Consider the following 17,116-nt stretch of genomic DNA (forward strand, 5'->3'; position numbering starts at 1 on the left):
TGATGGCACCCATTCACTGCAGAGGATCCATTGGTAAGCAAGTGATGTAATGATAAATATCTCCAAATATGTTCAGATTAAGAAACAAATTTATCTAAATCTTGGATGGTGTGAGATTAAGTAAATTTAAGGAAATTTTACTAATCATTCTTTTAATCGAAATATATGGCTGAGTCTCAGAAACTGCGGAGTTGCCTCGACAGCATTTATGTTAGTATTCATGTGACATTCAAATTTTCCTGCATACATTTTTGTCTTAGTGGTTTTGATATTCATGAATTGTCTATAATCATCAAATCAAAAAAATTCATATTTTTAACATGTTGCTGAATGATTTCCCAATTACAAATATGTAACATTTGACACTCAAATAAATGATACCCTTTGCACAGCAGGTAAATAATCTCATTCCTCCATCTCAGTGTTTACACAAAATTGGTTGCATTCACCAATCTAAACTATTCAACCCTGTCACTCAAACTGCTGTATGAAAAAGTGTTCAAACACATGTCTTTTAAACCAACATTTGGTCCTGAAGTGGCTTGCCCGTACAGTGAGTGACTGCCTAATAAAGTAAAATAAGTTGATGGTAACCATTGACTTCCATAGAGTTGTTTCCATGGGTAATGTCAACTGTTTGGCTACCGACATTCTTCGAAATATCTTCGTTTTTTGTATTCAGCAGAAAAACTTGAGGGTAAATGAAAAGTAAATGATGACATCATTTTTATTTTGGGGTGAACTATCCCTTTAAATCTGCAACCATGCTTGCAATTTTGGCATTGTTTGTTTTTAATGACAAATTGTCTATTTAAGTTTTATTGCGATACACAAATCACGACTGCAAACATATGCAACAGGGCTGAAAAATTCCAACAGATCATATATACATGTAGTTTGACCTCTGGAGGTTAGTTAGGTGTTTCCAGAAGTTATTTGGTACAACACGGAGCCTCCCTGGAACAGGACATCGCTCCAGACTGGGTGATGAAAGAGCCTGGAATAAACTGGTCAGAGAGGCTACCAAGAGGCCTTCAGCAATCTAAAGCAGTTGCAGGAATTTGACAAAGAGTGGTTATTGTGTACATGTGATCAACAATATCACAAATTCTCCACAAATGTGGCCTGTATGGGAGGATTGCAAGAAAAAAAGTAATGACTGAGCTTGAAGAGCACTTTGAATTATTTGGCCTCAACACCAAAAATAATGTGTCGGGGAAATTCAATACCATCCAAATAATACCATTCCTACAGTAAAGCGTCAAAATCCTGTTATGGGGGTGTTTCTCTGCAGCAGGGATTGGAGCACTTGTCAGGACAGAAGGAAAAATGGATGGGCCAAAATAAGATAGTAGAGACAAATCCCAACAGACTACAGGCTGTAATTAAAGTAAAAGGTGGTTCAAGGGGGTGATCCTTTTTCCAACTCAATGATTCTGTTTAAAAAATAATAATACAAATTCTGACATGGTGTTTCATTAGGCTGTTATAAGTTGCACTGAGTGAATACAGCTGGATAAAAAATGTCAGTCTTCATTTCAGGCTGCAAAGCAACATAATGTGATTATTTTAAAGGGGGCTGATTCTGTTCTATCCCCACTGTATGCCTGTACCCACACACGACGCTCGATAATATGCAGGCCAGTTTTTCCCCCCTCCTTCCTCCTTCCTTCCACACGTCAGTGAAGTGAATTGCTGCCGGCGGCCAATCTGCTGTTGCGCGGACTCGACCAGAAGTCAGCCGCTCCCATTCCTCGCATCCCTCCGCGCTCCTCATTGTGCTCTGCTGACTCAGTGCCTTAAGCATCGTCCGCTCTCAGCGCCACTGGCACACACCTCGACCGTTGTGGAAATTAATACGGATTCAAGAAAGGACACCATGGCCAAAACAGCTATCGGTACGTGCTGCGCATTTCTTCACCTGTCATCTTTAATCCATTGTTGCATTTGTTAACGTACTAATAGAGACCAGGTCTGTCAGTGCAGAGCGTTATACCATGCCAAACTATACGGTGCATATAGAGCATACACAATGCTTATATTAACATGTTTCTTATATTATTAATAATTTATTCGGGCGAAAAGTGCATTGTATGAAATCTGAATCTGCGTTATTTGATGCATTCTACAATGGTAGATTTGCGTTTTCCCCCTATTTATGTAGGGTAGTCTATAGCCAAAGCGAATGTCATTCATTATGAATTGAAATAAACACAGTACGTCAAATTCTCAGTAGTGCCCTGTATTTATGTCTGATGATTGGCGATGGCGCACCTGCTCCTGCTGCCTCGCATCATAATGCAGAAAGACCGCACCCAAGAAACACAGCCCAGACAATCTATCCCCAAACCCCCACAGATACCTCCTCATGGAGCATTTCCCTCAGGAACTCACATTTAACCAGCGATTCTTGCTTTATATGGAATAATCAAGACAATTAGAGCAGCTTTGTTGTAGTTGTTGTTGTGGATGGCATCGTTCTTGTTTTATAGACAATAGTGCTCTGGCATCAGGGATACCAAGGTGACAGATTTTCATTCACACTCCATTTGATTTTTAATTATGCATTCAGAAACAACAAATATAATAAAGCTATTGTGAGATATAACACACAGGCCTAGCTCATTTGTTACATGCACAGTACTGTTTTAATATAATAGCATCAATAACACATCGGCATGGCTAATGTTCGAGTCATTTTGAAGTATTTAAAATAGATTAAAATAAAATAATTTCTAATCTATGGTGTATCTTTTTTTAACCGTAGTCAGATCCACCTATGTTTTGGTGTGGAGTCATTTCATGACCAGACGGCATGGGCGTATTTCACAGTGATTTTTAGACATGTATCGATTCATTTTTGGATTCCGGGTAGCCTGCAAAATCGCCGAAGTTGTAAAGTCACCTTTCCGAATCTATCGGGGGCCTGTTGTGTCAGGCTGTATTGATGAGTGGAAGGCTCTGGTTCTGTGGGCCTGGTTGTTGATCTTGATAAGAATAGCAGGGGAGCTGCAGGCAGCTGAAGGGACGCAGACTGGGAGAGCGGCCAGCCCTGCAGCAGTGGGACGCTGCACATGGTGGCCTTTGCAGCACCGGACACACAAGTATTGACAATGTGTGGACACCAGTATGTGACCCTGGCAGGAAACAGCTCCTGCGTGTGATTTGGACATAGAAAGTATGGGATCTGTGTCTCATCTTAGATAACAACCAACTGATGACTATATTTGCATTCTTTTTTTTATTTCGTTACAGCTGTTTAGCGTGTCCAAGTCTGCATTGTTTCTGACAGTAATTTCCTAGCTAATGGGCTGTTAGATGTGCTTATAATCTGTAAAACGCTACCGAGGGCAGGAAATGGGAAGTTTCATTAGTGTGCCTCCTGCATTTTTCATGAGTCTGCAAGCTCCATTTGTTTGAATAGACTCTCCGTAGACTCCATTTGTGCCAGAGTTTTCAGGGATTTGCTAGTTGTATCCCAGTTGGTTATAAGCAGTTTACAAGAAAATAGTATTGCATTCTTTCTATTTGAAAATTCAGTGAGTTAAAAATCAATGTTACCTGCCGAAATGTACTACTATCAGTAATTGTTTCTAAATAGATTCTACACCAGTTTTTTTATTGGTGTGTAGTGATCGTGTTGGAAAATTTCCCACATTTTTAATCTTGTTCACTTAATTCCTGGTATTCAACTATTTAAACCCACTTTTTACATTGTTCACTGCTGTAATGATGATCCTAGCCTTTCAAAAAGTAGCCAATGTAGCTAAAGTCACAGAGTTGATCAGTCACTCAGTTGAAGCATCATAGAAACAGATCCTCGGAGGTGAAGCGTGTGTTATTGACCTCTGAAGAGACGGGGCAATATGCTCTGGCCTGTAAACTTCAGCACATTTGTGCGAGAGTAGTGGATGTGTGTACATTAACAAGAGGCCAACTGTGTGTTGTTCCAGCATACAAGGAGAAGATGAAGGAGCTGTCCATGCTCTCGCTCATTTGCTCCTGCTTCAGCCAACAGACACGCAACAACCTTGTCTGTGAGTTTGATGGTAAGTGAGAGAACTAACTAATAATGATTTGAAGAAGAATAATACTATATATACTATAAATATGCTATGATATTTTATATCATAAATATATTAAAAAAATTATATAAATATTACAAAATAAAAATAAATAAATATAAGATTTTTATATAATTATACATAAACGAAAACATTTAAAATTGTGCTTATTTCTTGTTTCAGAGTCTTGATTGATTGTGCTCTTAAATGTATGAAAACGTTATTTTTTTTTATTTGAAGCCCATTTCTGCTATGTCAGAAAACTAATTCATGCTTTTTGTAAATCATAATTATGACAAAATATCAAAACTGAGATTTAAAAAAAAAGTAAAGTAAAAAAAAAAAAAACTGATACTATGACATAAGTTAAATTGTGAAACACTAATTCATATTTATATTCAAGGCAAAAATAGACTTGATAATTATGACTTAGTATGTCAAATTAAAATTTTCATGGCAATAAATACAAGAAAATATTTAAAATGTTGATCATTTCCGGATCAGAATCTTGATTAATTATGTGCTTAAAGTTATGAAAACAGTATTAGAAACATGAAGTTTTGTATTTTTGTCGCATATGAAAAAAACTAAATAAAAAACAAGATTTGGTAAACCATAATCATGACAAACAGTTAAAATTATACCAAAAATCAAGTCATTAATCATAATTAAGATAAATGTTGAATTAAGTCTGTAAGGTTAAGTAATTATGAGATCAAGCTGAAATAACAAAGTCAAAAGAATGACAAAATTACATTATGACTTATGTCATCAGTATGTCATAATTTTGAACGTTTTCTCATAACTATGACTTAGTATCTAATTTTTTTGTCTGATAATTATTACTTTTTTGTCTTTATTATGATGTATAAATATTATAAAGCATGTTATTAAGTACGGTTATTTGACATTGGTGGTTGTCTTGTATAGATATGGAAGTGAAGCCAATAAACAAAAGGGCCTCAGGCCAGGCCTTCGAGGTGATTCTGAAACCACCCTCACCGGTGTCAGACGTGGCCCACAGCATCACCTCTCCTCCAAAGAAGAAGGATATGTCACTGGAAGACATCCAGAAGAAGCTGGAGGCTGCTGAGAACCGCAGGAGGGTCAGTGGAACTGAATGAATCAAATCAGAATAGCTGTAGCTATAAAGCTGACCATTTTATTAATACAGACAAATGTATATGAAACAATAAATCAATACATATTGCTCAACCACGCTAGCATCTATTTAACCTTCAAGAACCATATTCCCTTTCATTTCTTTATGTTTGGATGCTTATGCATTCGATGACTTTCCTCAACAGTCCCAGGAAGCTCAGGTGCTCAGAGCTCTGGCTGAGAAACGTGAGCACGAGAGGGATGTGCTGCTCAAAGCCATGGAGGAAAACAGCAACTTCAGCAAGATGGCAGAGGAAAAGCTCATTCTGAAGATGGAGCAGAACAAGGAAAACCGTGAGGCCCACCTGGCAGCCATGATGGAACGCCTGCTGGAGAAGGTGAGCAGAACAGTTAGACTTTGTACATTATTTATAAATATTCAAAAATAGTTGAAATATTAAGTAATTATGAGTAAATATTGTTTAAATATTGCAAAATGTTGCTATAATGCAATATATATGATTGATAGAATATATTTAGATTTAATTTATGATTAATATGTGATTATAACATTAATTATGTTAGTGTTAAATTTGATCTCACTATATGTATTGACCTTATCAGGAGCAAAATGCTGCAATTTTCCAGCAAAACAGACTTTATGTATTATTTTTATTAAAAATTATTAAAATGGACATTGGGCAATTATGATTATACATTGTTTAGAGACATATCTTTATTGCAAATATGGCTTACGTTTTTTTAATGTAATTTTGTTTATATTTCTTTTAATGTTTAATTTGACAATTAAAAAAAAAAATTATTATGTATATGTGTATTGTATGTATTATCGCCCACCAAGCACGATAACTATAAAGATAACGATAAAGATATAGTTCTAAAACTTGTTCTCAATATTAAAGAATAGCGGAGTCCTCGCCACAACTATAACGATAAAGACACAGAGAAATGATATCATTGGAATAACTTTCAGAACGATCATTTTTTTCTGATGAACGATAAAAAACATTGCCAACCAATCAGAATCAATCCTGCTGTAATGAGATTGAGAATATAAAGCAGCAGACACGCGTCTTCTTAGAATACACAAACAGTATCGTTCACTGGTGTGGACACTAATATCGTTATCTTTATAGTTATCGTGCTTGGTGTGAACGGGCCTTTAGAGTTGTCGAGTGTTTACATTTTTTATCTAAATATTTAGATTAATTAATGTGCTGATTAATCTAATTAATCACAAATTAATCGCACATCAGTTTTGTGTAAGGAATTAGCCTCCAAAGGATAATTTGTGGCATTATCGAGTAGAATGAGAAAAGCATTGAATAGACATTACAAAAATGATATGGTACTCTAAATATCAAACTAAAGGCTGCCAGTAGGTGGCAGCAACTCACTGTCTTGTGAGTGAGTGAGTGAGTGAGTGAGTGAGTGAGTGAGTGAGTGAGTGAAGGGGCGGTCACACTAGATTTTCAACGTGCAAAATATTTTCGGACGCCGCTGCGAATATGGACGGGAGCAAGATATAACATCAGGCACCAAGGTTTCCCCTCAGTTATCACAACTGTGTCTTTTGCAACGGCGTCAAAAGCGTCTTATTATACTGTACTCTCTGTTTCTCTCTCTATATATAAATATAAACACACTAAGCAATAAAATGTGTCCGCATTCAAATGTACCATCTGTTCCTGTTTCCATTGACACTGCGAACCATGCATCTTCTTTTTTTTGAATAATTTAATTATGAATTATATAAAATAGGACGCTGTGCTACGGCTAAAATTAGCGCTTCCTCCATTTTTGAATTTCTCTTCTGAGAGGTCACACAGTGATGTATTGATCTTCTACTGGTCACACGTCATCACGGGATGCCAATTCGCAGGTCAGAGTTCATGAGCTTGATGAATGGAAGTCAACGGATCGAAAAGTGCGGTGTGACTGCCCCTTGAGTCATTCAATCATTCAACGAATCAACTGGTTCGTTCAAACGGCTGTTTCGTTCAGGAAACAGTCTTTATGAATAGTTCCCTGATTCATTGGCTCAATCAATTCATTCAAACACTGGATTCATTTAGTAATGAAACACCGCTGTGTGTTGCTTGGAAAGGAGCAGTTCTACTGTGGCTTTGCTTGGAACGATTTTTGTTTGTGAAATTGATCAAAACAGACAACATTTGACAATAAGTTGCCTAAATTTTTGTTTATTGAACTTTTGTGCAAAATCAATATCACATTTCCAATCGTGCAGATATTTGGAAAGACACTCTTGCTCATGTGATATAAATAAGAGACAAAAGGAATGTTTTTGATCTTGAATTTCAGGAGCATATGACTCTAATAGGCAACATCACAGCGGGCGGGGCACAATAAATGCATTAATAATTTTTACACATTTTGTCCAAAATTAATTGCACTAAATTAACACACTGAACTGGCATCCCTAGTTAGGTGTTTTTTATAATTAATTTATTTATTATAAGCCCTTTTCAGTCTTAAATTGATCATCAGAATTATGATATGTGATCCTCTGTTTGTTTTGACTCTCAGGAGCGACATGCTACAATTGTCCGCAGGAACAAGGAGCTGAGGGAAGAACTAATAGCGTGAAGTTATCCTCCTCCTCATCCAAACCCTTCATCAGCCAACCTGTCACCTGTTATCCTGCTCACACACACACACACACACACACACACACACAGACGCACACACACCTAACCACTGGTAAAAACCAATCAGAACAACTAGTATCACACTCGTATACAGTTTGAACGGTCTTGCTTGATTTCATAGAGTAATGGGAAGACACAAGTATTATTTTGTAAACACATCTTTTTTTATCTCTCACTCTCTCTCTTTCTTTCAGATTGAATGATAACAAATCAAATGTATCGAATCTACACGATACGCTATGTTAATTCGTTCATGCTCATTTGTTTTGGTTCAGGCTCGTCTGCTTTGATCATGTGAGAAGTTCTTGATGTTGTGAGTAAGCCGCCCGCTTACGTTTGCAGTGTTAAACGATGTGAAGTTTGGTGTAATTGTGAAGAATGCAAAACGCTTCAGTGCTCAGGCCCCAGATTTACGTTTTAAAAACGCAAACCTACCCAGACTCATGAACATATAGTGCACTTACGTTTATATCCAGCATGATCAAGACATTTTCCTGAACAGATAGCTTGAAATATGAGTACTGAAACGTTAATAGCGTTTCATTTAAAACAACAGCATATTGTATTTCTCTGTATTTTAGTTTCTATGCATAATATCCTTATGTAAAATGAAATATCTCTTTCTTGAAATGTTACGCACATCTGCATGTCTACATCTGGAAACGTACTCTTTTGTTGGCTGACGTTTGGAAACACCCTTTCTGGACCCTTTGGACTAGAGTCTAAACAGCTTGACACAGCCTGCGGTAGAATACTACAGTTTTCTATCCCTGTTTTTCTTTCCGTTGACCTGCCCCATTCCCTTACATTGATTCAGGCCTTCAGCACTCAAGCTGATGAGTAGACATCTTCATTCGTGCAGCGCTCTCTCTGAATGTTCTGACATCTGTATGGCTTTATAAAATAGGTAACATCTTTACCAGCGGAATGTATCCTCATATACTCCCAACTACAGCCTTTGACGTGTGACTATTTTCTTTTTGGTTCATTTTCGTGCGATTGGAGTGTGTGCAAGTGAGTGTGTGTGTGTGTGTGTGTCCACGTTAGGCTGACCAAGCATTTGTGTCCTTTCTCTCTGGAAGTGAAGTGATAGGCAGATGCAGAATATGCACTGAATGATTCTGATTTCGTTTGGATTTGTTTTTCAGATCACTGTCTCCTCTATAAATATGCTTGAAGTGTCTTCGGCTGCCAAAATTGTCTTTCCCCTCTCTCATTTCTGTGTGCGCAAACTTTGGTGAAAATAAAGGTTTGGGGTTCTGTGAATATGGTTTACTGTGTTTGCTTTTTTAAGCTTCTGTTAATGTCATTCCAGCGCTTCACCAGCAGATGACAGCAAACCTGTTATAACACGTGAGCTCAGCTTATTAACATAATTCACTGAGAACATAATGTGTGTAATCTATCGATCTGATCAAGTTGCAGTGAACAGGGCAGATCTACTATATAAATAGATTTGTTTAGGCAAAAATGTGCTTGCAATTAAGTTAAGACTATTCATCATTTATATTACTCACAGATGGTGTAAAACAAAGAAATGAATCCCAGTTCACCCACTCAAATCTCCTCTTGCCAATTAACTTCTCAGAAAACTAGAGGAAAGGAGAAATTAATACCATAAAACAAAGTTCTCAGAAGTACAAAAGCAGAGGACCATATTGTGTTATTGCATTTATTTATTTATACATTTCAAATAAATCTTAGCTTTTAGCTTTGTAATTTTCTTTTCCTTGCACCCAGCGGTATTGGTTTTTATAGTTTTACATATACGTTTGCTTTGAATTAATGTTACACTATATTTGAATGACTAATATTGTTACTTTAAGTTAAATATATCTGCTTTGTGTTGTCTTATATGTTAGATCATTCTCTGTTACATTTTAATGACTATTGTTTTTGTATTTAAACTGTTTCTATATAATATAAAAACTATACAATAATTTAAACTAAATTATAAAACATTTAAAGCAAACATCTAGTATAATTATCTGTTTAGTAATGTCTTATATGATAAATGTCTTATATGATAGATTATCCTAATATAATTTATATATTTCTATTTCTATCTATCTATCTATCTATCTTTCTTTCTTTCTTTCTTTCACATATATTCATAAAAGCTTTTGATAGGTTTTTCTGACCCAGCTGCAGCAGCCCGTGGGAAAATATGTGGTAGGCAGTAATTGCTTCAGCCCTGCAACTGCAGCAGAACAAGCAATAACACAATCAGTCCTCTGCAAGAAGCCTCTTATTGCTCTACATTTTCTTCTTTTATTCTCCTATTTCCAGACTAATTCATGTTCCACTTTCGGCAAAGACCTTTGTGATTTTGTGTACCCCACTATAGTTGAATTTCCGGTCACAGCTTACTATATATATATATATATATATATATATATATATATATATATATATATATATATATATATATATATATAGATAGATAGATAGATAGATAGATAGATAGATAGATACATTGAAACATATAAAAATATACAGAGTCTCTGTATATTTTTATGTGCTGCACTACAAATGGTTTGTGCAGGGAGTAAATTAACTTTTCACACACAGACATAACACTAGTGAATCTTATTTGCTGCACATGCTAACACCTTTTTTTTCACCTATTTACAGTCCAAAAGACAGCCACATCTGCTTGTATTTAATTATTAATGCAGTCATCTGGTAAATCAGTGTTTGGACAACAGCGTCTACATGACTAATTAAGAGGAAGTAATGTCTGCGTTCAGTTAATTAATAATTGCCACTGAGCTCCATGCCAATGCACCTGCGCTCCAAACATAACATGTCATGTTTAGATCTTCATATAATCATCAGCCAGGACTTGCATTGACAAATAAAACTGCATGTAATGTGATTAAATTAATTAAAATATAATAATATTGCCTAAATATACGATTCAGATAATATTTATTTTCATTCAACCAATCAATGAATAAATAATTTGAAGGAATATTTATATATATATATATATATAAAATTAATATATTTATATCTATCTCTATATATATAAAAAAATACTACTAATCATCAGCAGATGGCGCCGTTTCTGTTCTGCACTAAACTTGGACCAACTACTGTGGGGTTGTCGTGTATGGATAAATGCTACCAATGTGTGGACTGATTAGGTGCAGATTTGAAGTCACTGTTAATACCCAGCAAGAACAAAGATTCAGTTTTGCATTTGATGCCAGTCATCTCAAAACTACTGTAGACTGATAACGTTTGATTCATCAGGTCAGTCCCAATACTTCAGCAAAACTCAAAACACTTGTTTAAAGATGTCAAGTTAAACGAATTGTTTATCAGTATTATTTTTTGCATAACCATCATTTTCTCTTGACTTATAACGAACTTTGTTTTACATGTTTGACCTAATCTAATATCCAAATATCGATCTATCAAGCCCTCCCCTTTCAAAATCTTTTAGCCAATCAAATTCTCAAATATCACAGCGTTGTTACTGATTGGTCAGTGAGTGTCGACACTTATCCGTGCGCTCTTTAAATCTCCCTCTGCTCTGCTATGAGCTTCTGGAACACTTTGTATAAATATAAAAAATCAAAAGGACGTGTATTGTAATTATCCAGTTATTTCTTTGTTTTTATTAAACACCGAACATAGAAAAAACAATGGTTGAGCAATTCGTTGGTAAATGGAAAATGACTTCAAGTGACAATTTTGATGAATACATGAAGGCTGTAGGTAAGACATAATGTATAATAATGTTATAATAATAATATATATATATATATACATTAGTTCATATATAACATGCTTTTTTAATCAACTAAATCTATTTATGTCAGGATGCGATTATTTGTGTCATACACCTGTTGAAATATCAGCAATGGCATTGTCTGTATTGTATTTCAGGCAAAATATTTGTATTTTGTACACAGGTGCTGGTTTTGCTTCTAGGCAAATGGCTAACCTAGCAAAACCCAGTCTGGCCATTGCCGTGGATGAGCAGGGGCTCGTCTCCATGAAAGCTGTCACTACCTTCAAAACCCTGGAAATCAAATTTCAGTTTGATGAAGAATTTGATGAGACAACAGCAGATGACAGGACAGTCAGGGTAAGGGTTAAAAAAAAAGAATAAATAAATAAGCAAACAAACAAATACAGAAATAAACCAAATATTGGTACTGTATTTAAAAAGTTTGAGTGTAATAATTACATTTCCCTTTAATCCTTAATTCTCTTCAGACTACCATGAGCCTTGTAGATGGTAAACTTATACAAAAGCAGACCTGGGAGGGGAAGACCACGATAATTGAAAGAGAGATTCAAGACTCCAAAATGATTGCGGTATGTGTACAAGTCATCTGCACAATATTAAAACTTACCAACATATTAAATAAATAAATGAATTTGACCTTTTATTTTATTTTATTACAAAAACATCAGATTTGATAAGACTTTTCAGTGTTGCATGTATTGTTCAGCATGCTGCTTATCTCTCTCTCTCTCTTTCTTCAGAAATGTATCATGGATGATGTGGTCGCTATCAGGACATATGAGAAAGATGTGTGATGAAAGATGCACAAACTCTGGGCTTTAAGACAGATTAAAGACCTCATTAGACTTTAATATGGTTCAATTTGACTGATTTGATGTGAATCATGAATTGCTTGGTTGCAATAATTTTGCTTATAATAAAATAATAAAAAAGAATCAAATGTGTCTACACTTATTGACTGATTATTCATTTGATATAAACATTTTGTTCCTATATAGAAATGAAATACGTGACCTGAGGAATTGGAAAATTAATACATGAAATTAAAAGTTGAGGAACACTATTACATCCCACAGCATACATAATTAGATGATACAATAGCAGACACTTTCATTTGTATTTGGACTAATCACTAAGTGTACAAGAAAGATCCAGTATAGCTGTATAAGTTCAGAAGTCAATGCAGATTTCACATTCTCTCCTCAGGCAGCCATTGCAACATTGCCGCTCTAGAATAAATATATAGAATTGCTATTAAACTGCAATTGCAATGCAGCATGTAATTAAGGTGTGTGCTGCTATACATGCTATGCATAGGACTAAAGGCGAGCAGAATGCCCCATACTGTTTCCCATGCAAAATGATTTCTATGAATCTGTTGTATAAACTTCAAACAGCCTAAATTTCACTTCACACGGCTGCCATGGCAAGACGCTTGAGCTCCAATCACAACCGTAAAAAGATATCATCCGAGCAGCATTCATCACCACCTCCTAGTGCCCGGTGAACATGTGATGTGTTAATCCTCAGCAGTCCAGTTCACAATAGTTTCCTGAGTCTAATAACCTCAGTAACCCCAGGATTAGCACTACTTTAGCAGCTGGAGTGGCTGACCAGGCGCTCCTTTGCAAACTTTTGCTTCTAAAATATACATTCCTCTTTTGTTATCCTAATCTTCATGAGTATTATAATGCAATTTATATTAAAGCACGTGGTGTGAAAGAGGATTTTGCTTGATTTATAAGGATTAATATGCATTCAGCGGGACTGAAAGTGTAATTTGACCAAATAATGTTTTAGGAGAAACAGCAAGAATTGTGAATTGATATGCTTTTAATTAGCTTTCTGGAAACCAATATTTTATTATTATTATTAGCTTTAAAGGGTCCTGATATTCATTTTATATAATAATAATAATAATAATAATATTTTCTGTACGGCTTTAGTCAGTGTTATATCAAATGATGCATGCTTTATAGGGTATTGTTTTTATGGTTTTTATATATTAATAATAATTATTGATTACTAAATGTAAATGTAATTATTATTCCTACTCATCCAAAATCCAAAAATGCTGTATTTCTGTTTAGACAGTGTTGTATGAAATGATGCAAGTTTGATAGGGTATTGAGTTTATAATAATAATAATAATAATAAGAAGAAGAATAACTTCACTGTAACTGATTTTTGTAATTTGAACAGTATTTTACTGTAATATGTACAGTATAATACTGTTAAATGTGCCAACAGTATAATACTGTAAATAGCAAAGGATTATGGGAAAATATAAGTTTAGTACTGTAATTATTCTCTACTGTAAATCGATTTACAGTAGCGACAATGGCCGCGAAAAAACTGACCAATGACAACGGAGACTTCTTTTCAACGGTTTTTTTTTTTTTCGGTTGGTTGGGACAACTGAGGAAACACTGAACAAAAAGGTTAGTATTGTTTCTGTAATTATTTTATTTAAAACCGAGATATTTTCAAATGCAGTCACTTATTAACAGCAACCTAACAAGAACCAGTGTTGCAAATTGAGTCAGTTGTGAGGACAATATTCCTGTAGTCAAGACTTTTTTTCTGCCTGTTTGTCAAGGCCTGAGGTAATGTTACAATTGTTACTGCCGTTATCATTATGACAACTTCAACGGGGTGAATAAAGTTTACATTGACTGATATTTAGTGACACAGAAACAAAATAAGCTTTTTTTTTAATGCGCCTCTGCCTCTTTAATGTAAATTAGCTAAGCAGGAGGACTCTTTGGAAACTTTACGTTAACAGCAAACTATCTTGAAGTTACAAAAAGAAAACGTGAGGCAACACGAAAGACGGAGGTTGTATAACAGTATTTTGAAGTGAATATTTCGTTTTCATTTAGTTTTTTGCTGTTAGAACCGCGGAACGTCGGAGGTTTGGAGTTGCTTGGAGTTCTTTTCTGGCGGTTACCGTCATCTGAAGAAACTGGTAAACTAACAATAATTCAATGAGGAAAAGCTGGTGATTATTATACCAACGTTGACTCTTATATTAAAACGTTAACATAATCTGAAAACTGTCATTTCTATCTTTAACATACTGTTTAAAAAAGCAGCAGTCAAGATGGTTGCGCAGTTTTGTGTGCGAACACTGCAAGTTATCTGTGCGCGAACGCATTACAGATTTTACCACCGTATCATAATGCATAGGAACCTGTCTAATTTTAGGTTCAATGGTGGTTTGCCGACTTGTCCTTGTAGTTTTCAGATTCTGTCTGCACTAAAGTCACACATGCTTCGTAAGCACACACAACCAAATAAGGTTAACAGCAGACCTGCTCAAACGGATGCTGTGATTTGTCAGGTTGTGGGATGCGAGCATACTGTACATCCCCAAATTTTCCTAGCTTCTGCGTCCATTTAAATTGGCATATAAGAGATGGGGAAAACGTTACCTGCCCCTTTTTTTCATGTAAAATCATCTTTCACATCTCACATAAGCAGAAAACACAGAGAATCTTTGGAGAACCCTGTAATAATAGATGCTAATGCATCAAACTGTAGACATGACAGTGACATCCATGATGACATTGTTGTGCATTCTGAGGTTGATGATAATTGCAATGATAAAGACGAGCATCCGACGAGCTGGATGGCGCCTTGAATGGCAGACACTGCCGTTGGTGTATGAATGAGTGAGTGCATGGGTGAATGTGAGGCAGCTTGTAAAGCGCTTTGGCCATGTGGTCTGTTGAAAGCGCTATATAAATGCAGTCCATTTACCATTTTAAAGACACATTTTTGACAGAAGACATATTTCAAGAGGAATTTTAATTATGTGGCACCTGGACAGGTGTATCTAGGTAAAAATTCCAAAGGAAAGGACTGCTTTTTGCAGGATGTTCCAGTAAATGAGACCCTCAAAGCACTTTTGAGCCCTTGAGTCAGTCAAAGCACAGTACATTGATGCAAAGACACACAGATCAGATGACCCACATTTACTGGAGGATGTAAGAGATGGCAGGATTATAGTTTCTTAAGACATTTCTAAAAGACTATTACTGTTTTTGTATTCATATGTCATGCATTTGAGGTACACTTTAATTTTCATCATTATTTATTATCAAACTTCTATTTTGCAAGATAGGCAGACATAGATATCACAAAGTGACATATGCTTATAAAGCACATTGAGAAGTATTTTAAAACAAGATGCAAGTATGTTCTCTATATATGTAATTAATTTCTCCCAACCTTTTGTTAATTGCTCTACTTTTAGGTCACTGCAACTCCAGCAGATGCAGAGAGAAGCCTCTCTCTGCCCAGTACCCCAAGACTGATTGCACTTGGTAAGTCTATTAAAAAGCTTTTTTGATACTACGGATGAGATTAAAGTTGGTCAACATCTACCAGCAGACAGATACCCGAGAGCTGACTGAATGTCTGCTCTTGTGTCAACACAACATGCATGCATCGCGGTGCTCTTGTGAACACGTGTTGAAGATTAATATTTTGTAAATAAAGTGGTAAATTATGTTTAATTATTTTAGGCAGCAGCCAATCCAAATATGATGTAGTTTTTTTAAGTTATGTACATTTTGGAACTTTTTATTTAGGAAAAAAAAAGGTGCTTTCCACATGGAATGCAAAGAATTTAAAGCTCAATATCTCAAAACTGCTCACAACGCAGATAGAACCTTATAATTCCAAGGGGACGATATGTTGACTTTCTGCTCAAGAAACATTTAAATTAAAATTAAAAACAATAATTTTAATTTGACGCGTGTGAGACACTGCAAAAGACTTGAGTGTAGTAGTCATATGTCTTTCTCTAGCACATTTTAAACAAGTAAAATATCCATTTTCAACTTTACATACACATCATGACATGACATTGTGTATGTGAGTGAGTGGCGTTCACACCAAATGCGAAAAGAGTGTCTGGCGCAAGTGATTTTCATGTTAAAGGGATAGTTCACTCAAAAATCTAAATTATGTAATTAATAACTTACCCTCATGTCATTCCAAACCCGTGAGACCTCCGTTTATCTTCAGAACACAGTTTAAGATATTTTAGATTTAGTCCGAGAGCTCTCAGTCCCTCCATTGAAGCTGTGTGTACGGTCTACTGTCCATGTCCAGAAAGGTAAGAAAAACATCATCACAGTAGTCCATGTGACATCAGAGGGTCAGTTAGAATATTCTGAAGCATCGAATATACATTTTTGTCCAAAAATAGCAAAAACTACGACTTTATTCAGCATTGTCTTCTCTTCCGTGTCTGTTGTGAGAGAGTTCAAATCAAAGCAGTTTGTGATATCCGGTTCGCGAACTAATCATTCGATGTAACCAGATCTTTCTGAACCAGCTCACCAGATCGAACTGAATCTTTTAAATGGTTCCAATATGAATAATCCACAAATAACTTAAGCTGTTCACTTTTTTAATGTGGCTGACACTCCCTCTGAGTTCAAACAAACCAATATCCCGGAGTAATGCATGCACTCAAACAGTACACT

General features: G+C 35.6%; 2 protein-coding genes across 2 annotated transcripts; both read left to right on the top strand.

The window, feature by feature from the left end:
• The first annotated feature begins 1,713 nt into the window (after positions 1 to 1,713).
• LOC127969626 (stathmin-2-like) lies at positions 1,714 to 9,121 on the top strand. Its single transcript, XM_052571672.1, has 5 exons — positions 1,714 to 1,898; positions 3,954 to 4,049; positions 4,995 to 5,170; positions 5,372 to 5,563; positions 7,734 to 9,121. The coding sequence occupies exons 1-5, from the start codon at positions 1,880 to 1,882 to the stop codon at positions 7,791 to 7,793; spliced, it is 543 nt and encodes a 180-aa protein (XP_052427632.1). The 5' UTR covers positions 1,714 to 1,879; the 3' UTR covers positions 7,794 to 9,121.
• Positions 9,122 to 10,884: 1,763 nt separating this feature from the next.
• Positions 10,885 to 12,528, top strand: LOC127969627 (fatty acid-binding protein, adipocyte-like). The gene is made up of 4 exons (XM_052571674.1): positions 10,885 to 11,581; positions 11,779 to 11,954; positions 12,086 to 12,187; positions 12,359 to 12,528. The coding sequence occupies exons 1-4, from the start codon at positions 11,509 to 11,511 to the stop codon at positions 12,410 to 12,412; spliced, it is 405 nt and encodes a 134-aa protein (XP_052427634.1). The 5' UTR covers positions 10,885 to 11,508; the 3' UTR covers positions 12,413 to 12,528.
• Positions 12,529 to 17,116: the final 4,588 nt, after the last annotated feature.

This window comes from Carassius gibelio, chromosome B13 (assembly GCF_023724105.1).
Source record: "Carassius gibelio isolate Cgi1373 ecotype wild population from Czech Republic chromosome B13, carGib1.2-hapl.c, whole genome shotgun sequence".
Classification (NCBI taxonomy): Eukaryota; Metazoa; Chordata; class Actinopteri; order Cypriniformes; family Cyprinidae; genus Carassius; species Carassius gibelio.

Bases quoted from the DNA above. Each gene is read 5' to 3' on its own strand.
- LOC127969627 (XM_052571674.1), top strand. From the start codon at position 11,509: ATGGTTGAGCAATTCGTTGGTAAATGGAAAATGACTTCAAGTGACAAT. The intron at 11,955-12,085 runs GTAAGGGTTAAA...AATTCTCTTCAG, and splicing joins CAGATGACAGGACAGTCAGG to ACTACCATGAGCCTTGTAGA. The intron at 12,188-12,358 runs GTATGTGTACAA...CTCTTTCTTCAG, and splicing joins AAGACTCCAAAATGATTGCG to AAATGTATCATGGATGATGT.
- LOC127969626 (XM_052571672.1), top strand. The intron at 5,171-5,371 runs GTCAGTGGAACT...TTTCCTCAACAG, and splicing joins CTGCTGAGAACCGCAGGAGG to TCCCAGGAAGCTCAGGTGCT. The intron at 5,564-7,733 runs GTGAGCAGAACA...TTTGACTCTCAG, and splicing joins TGGAACGCCTGCTGGAGAAG to GAGCGACATGCTACAATTGT.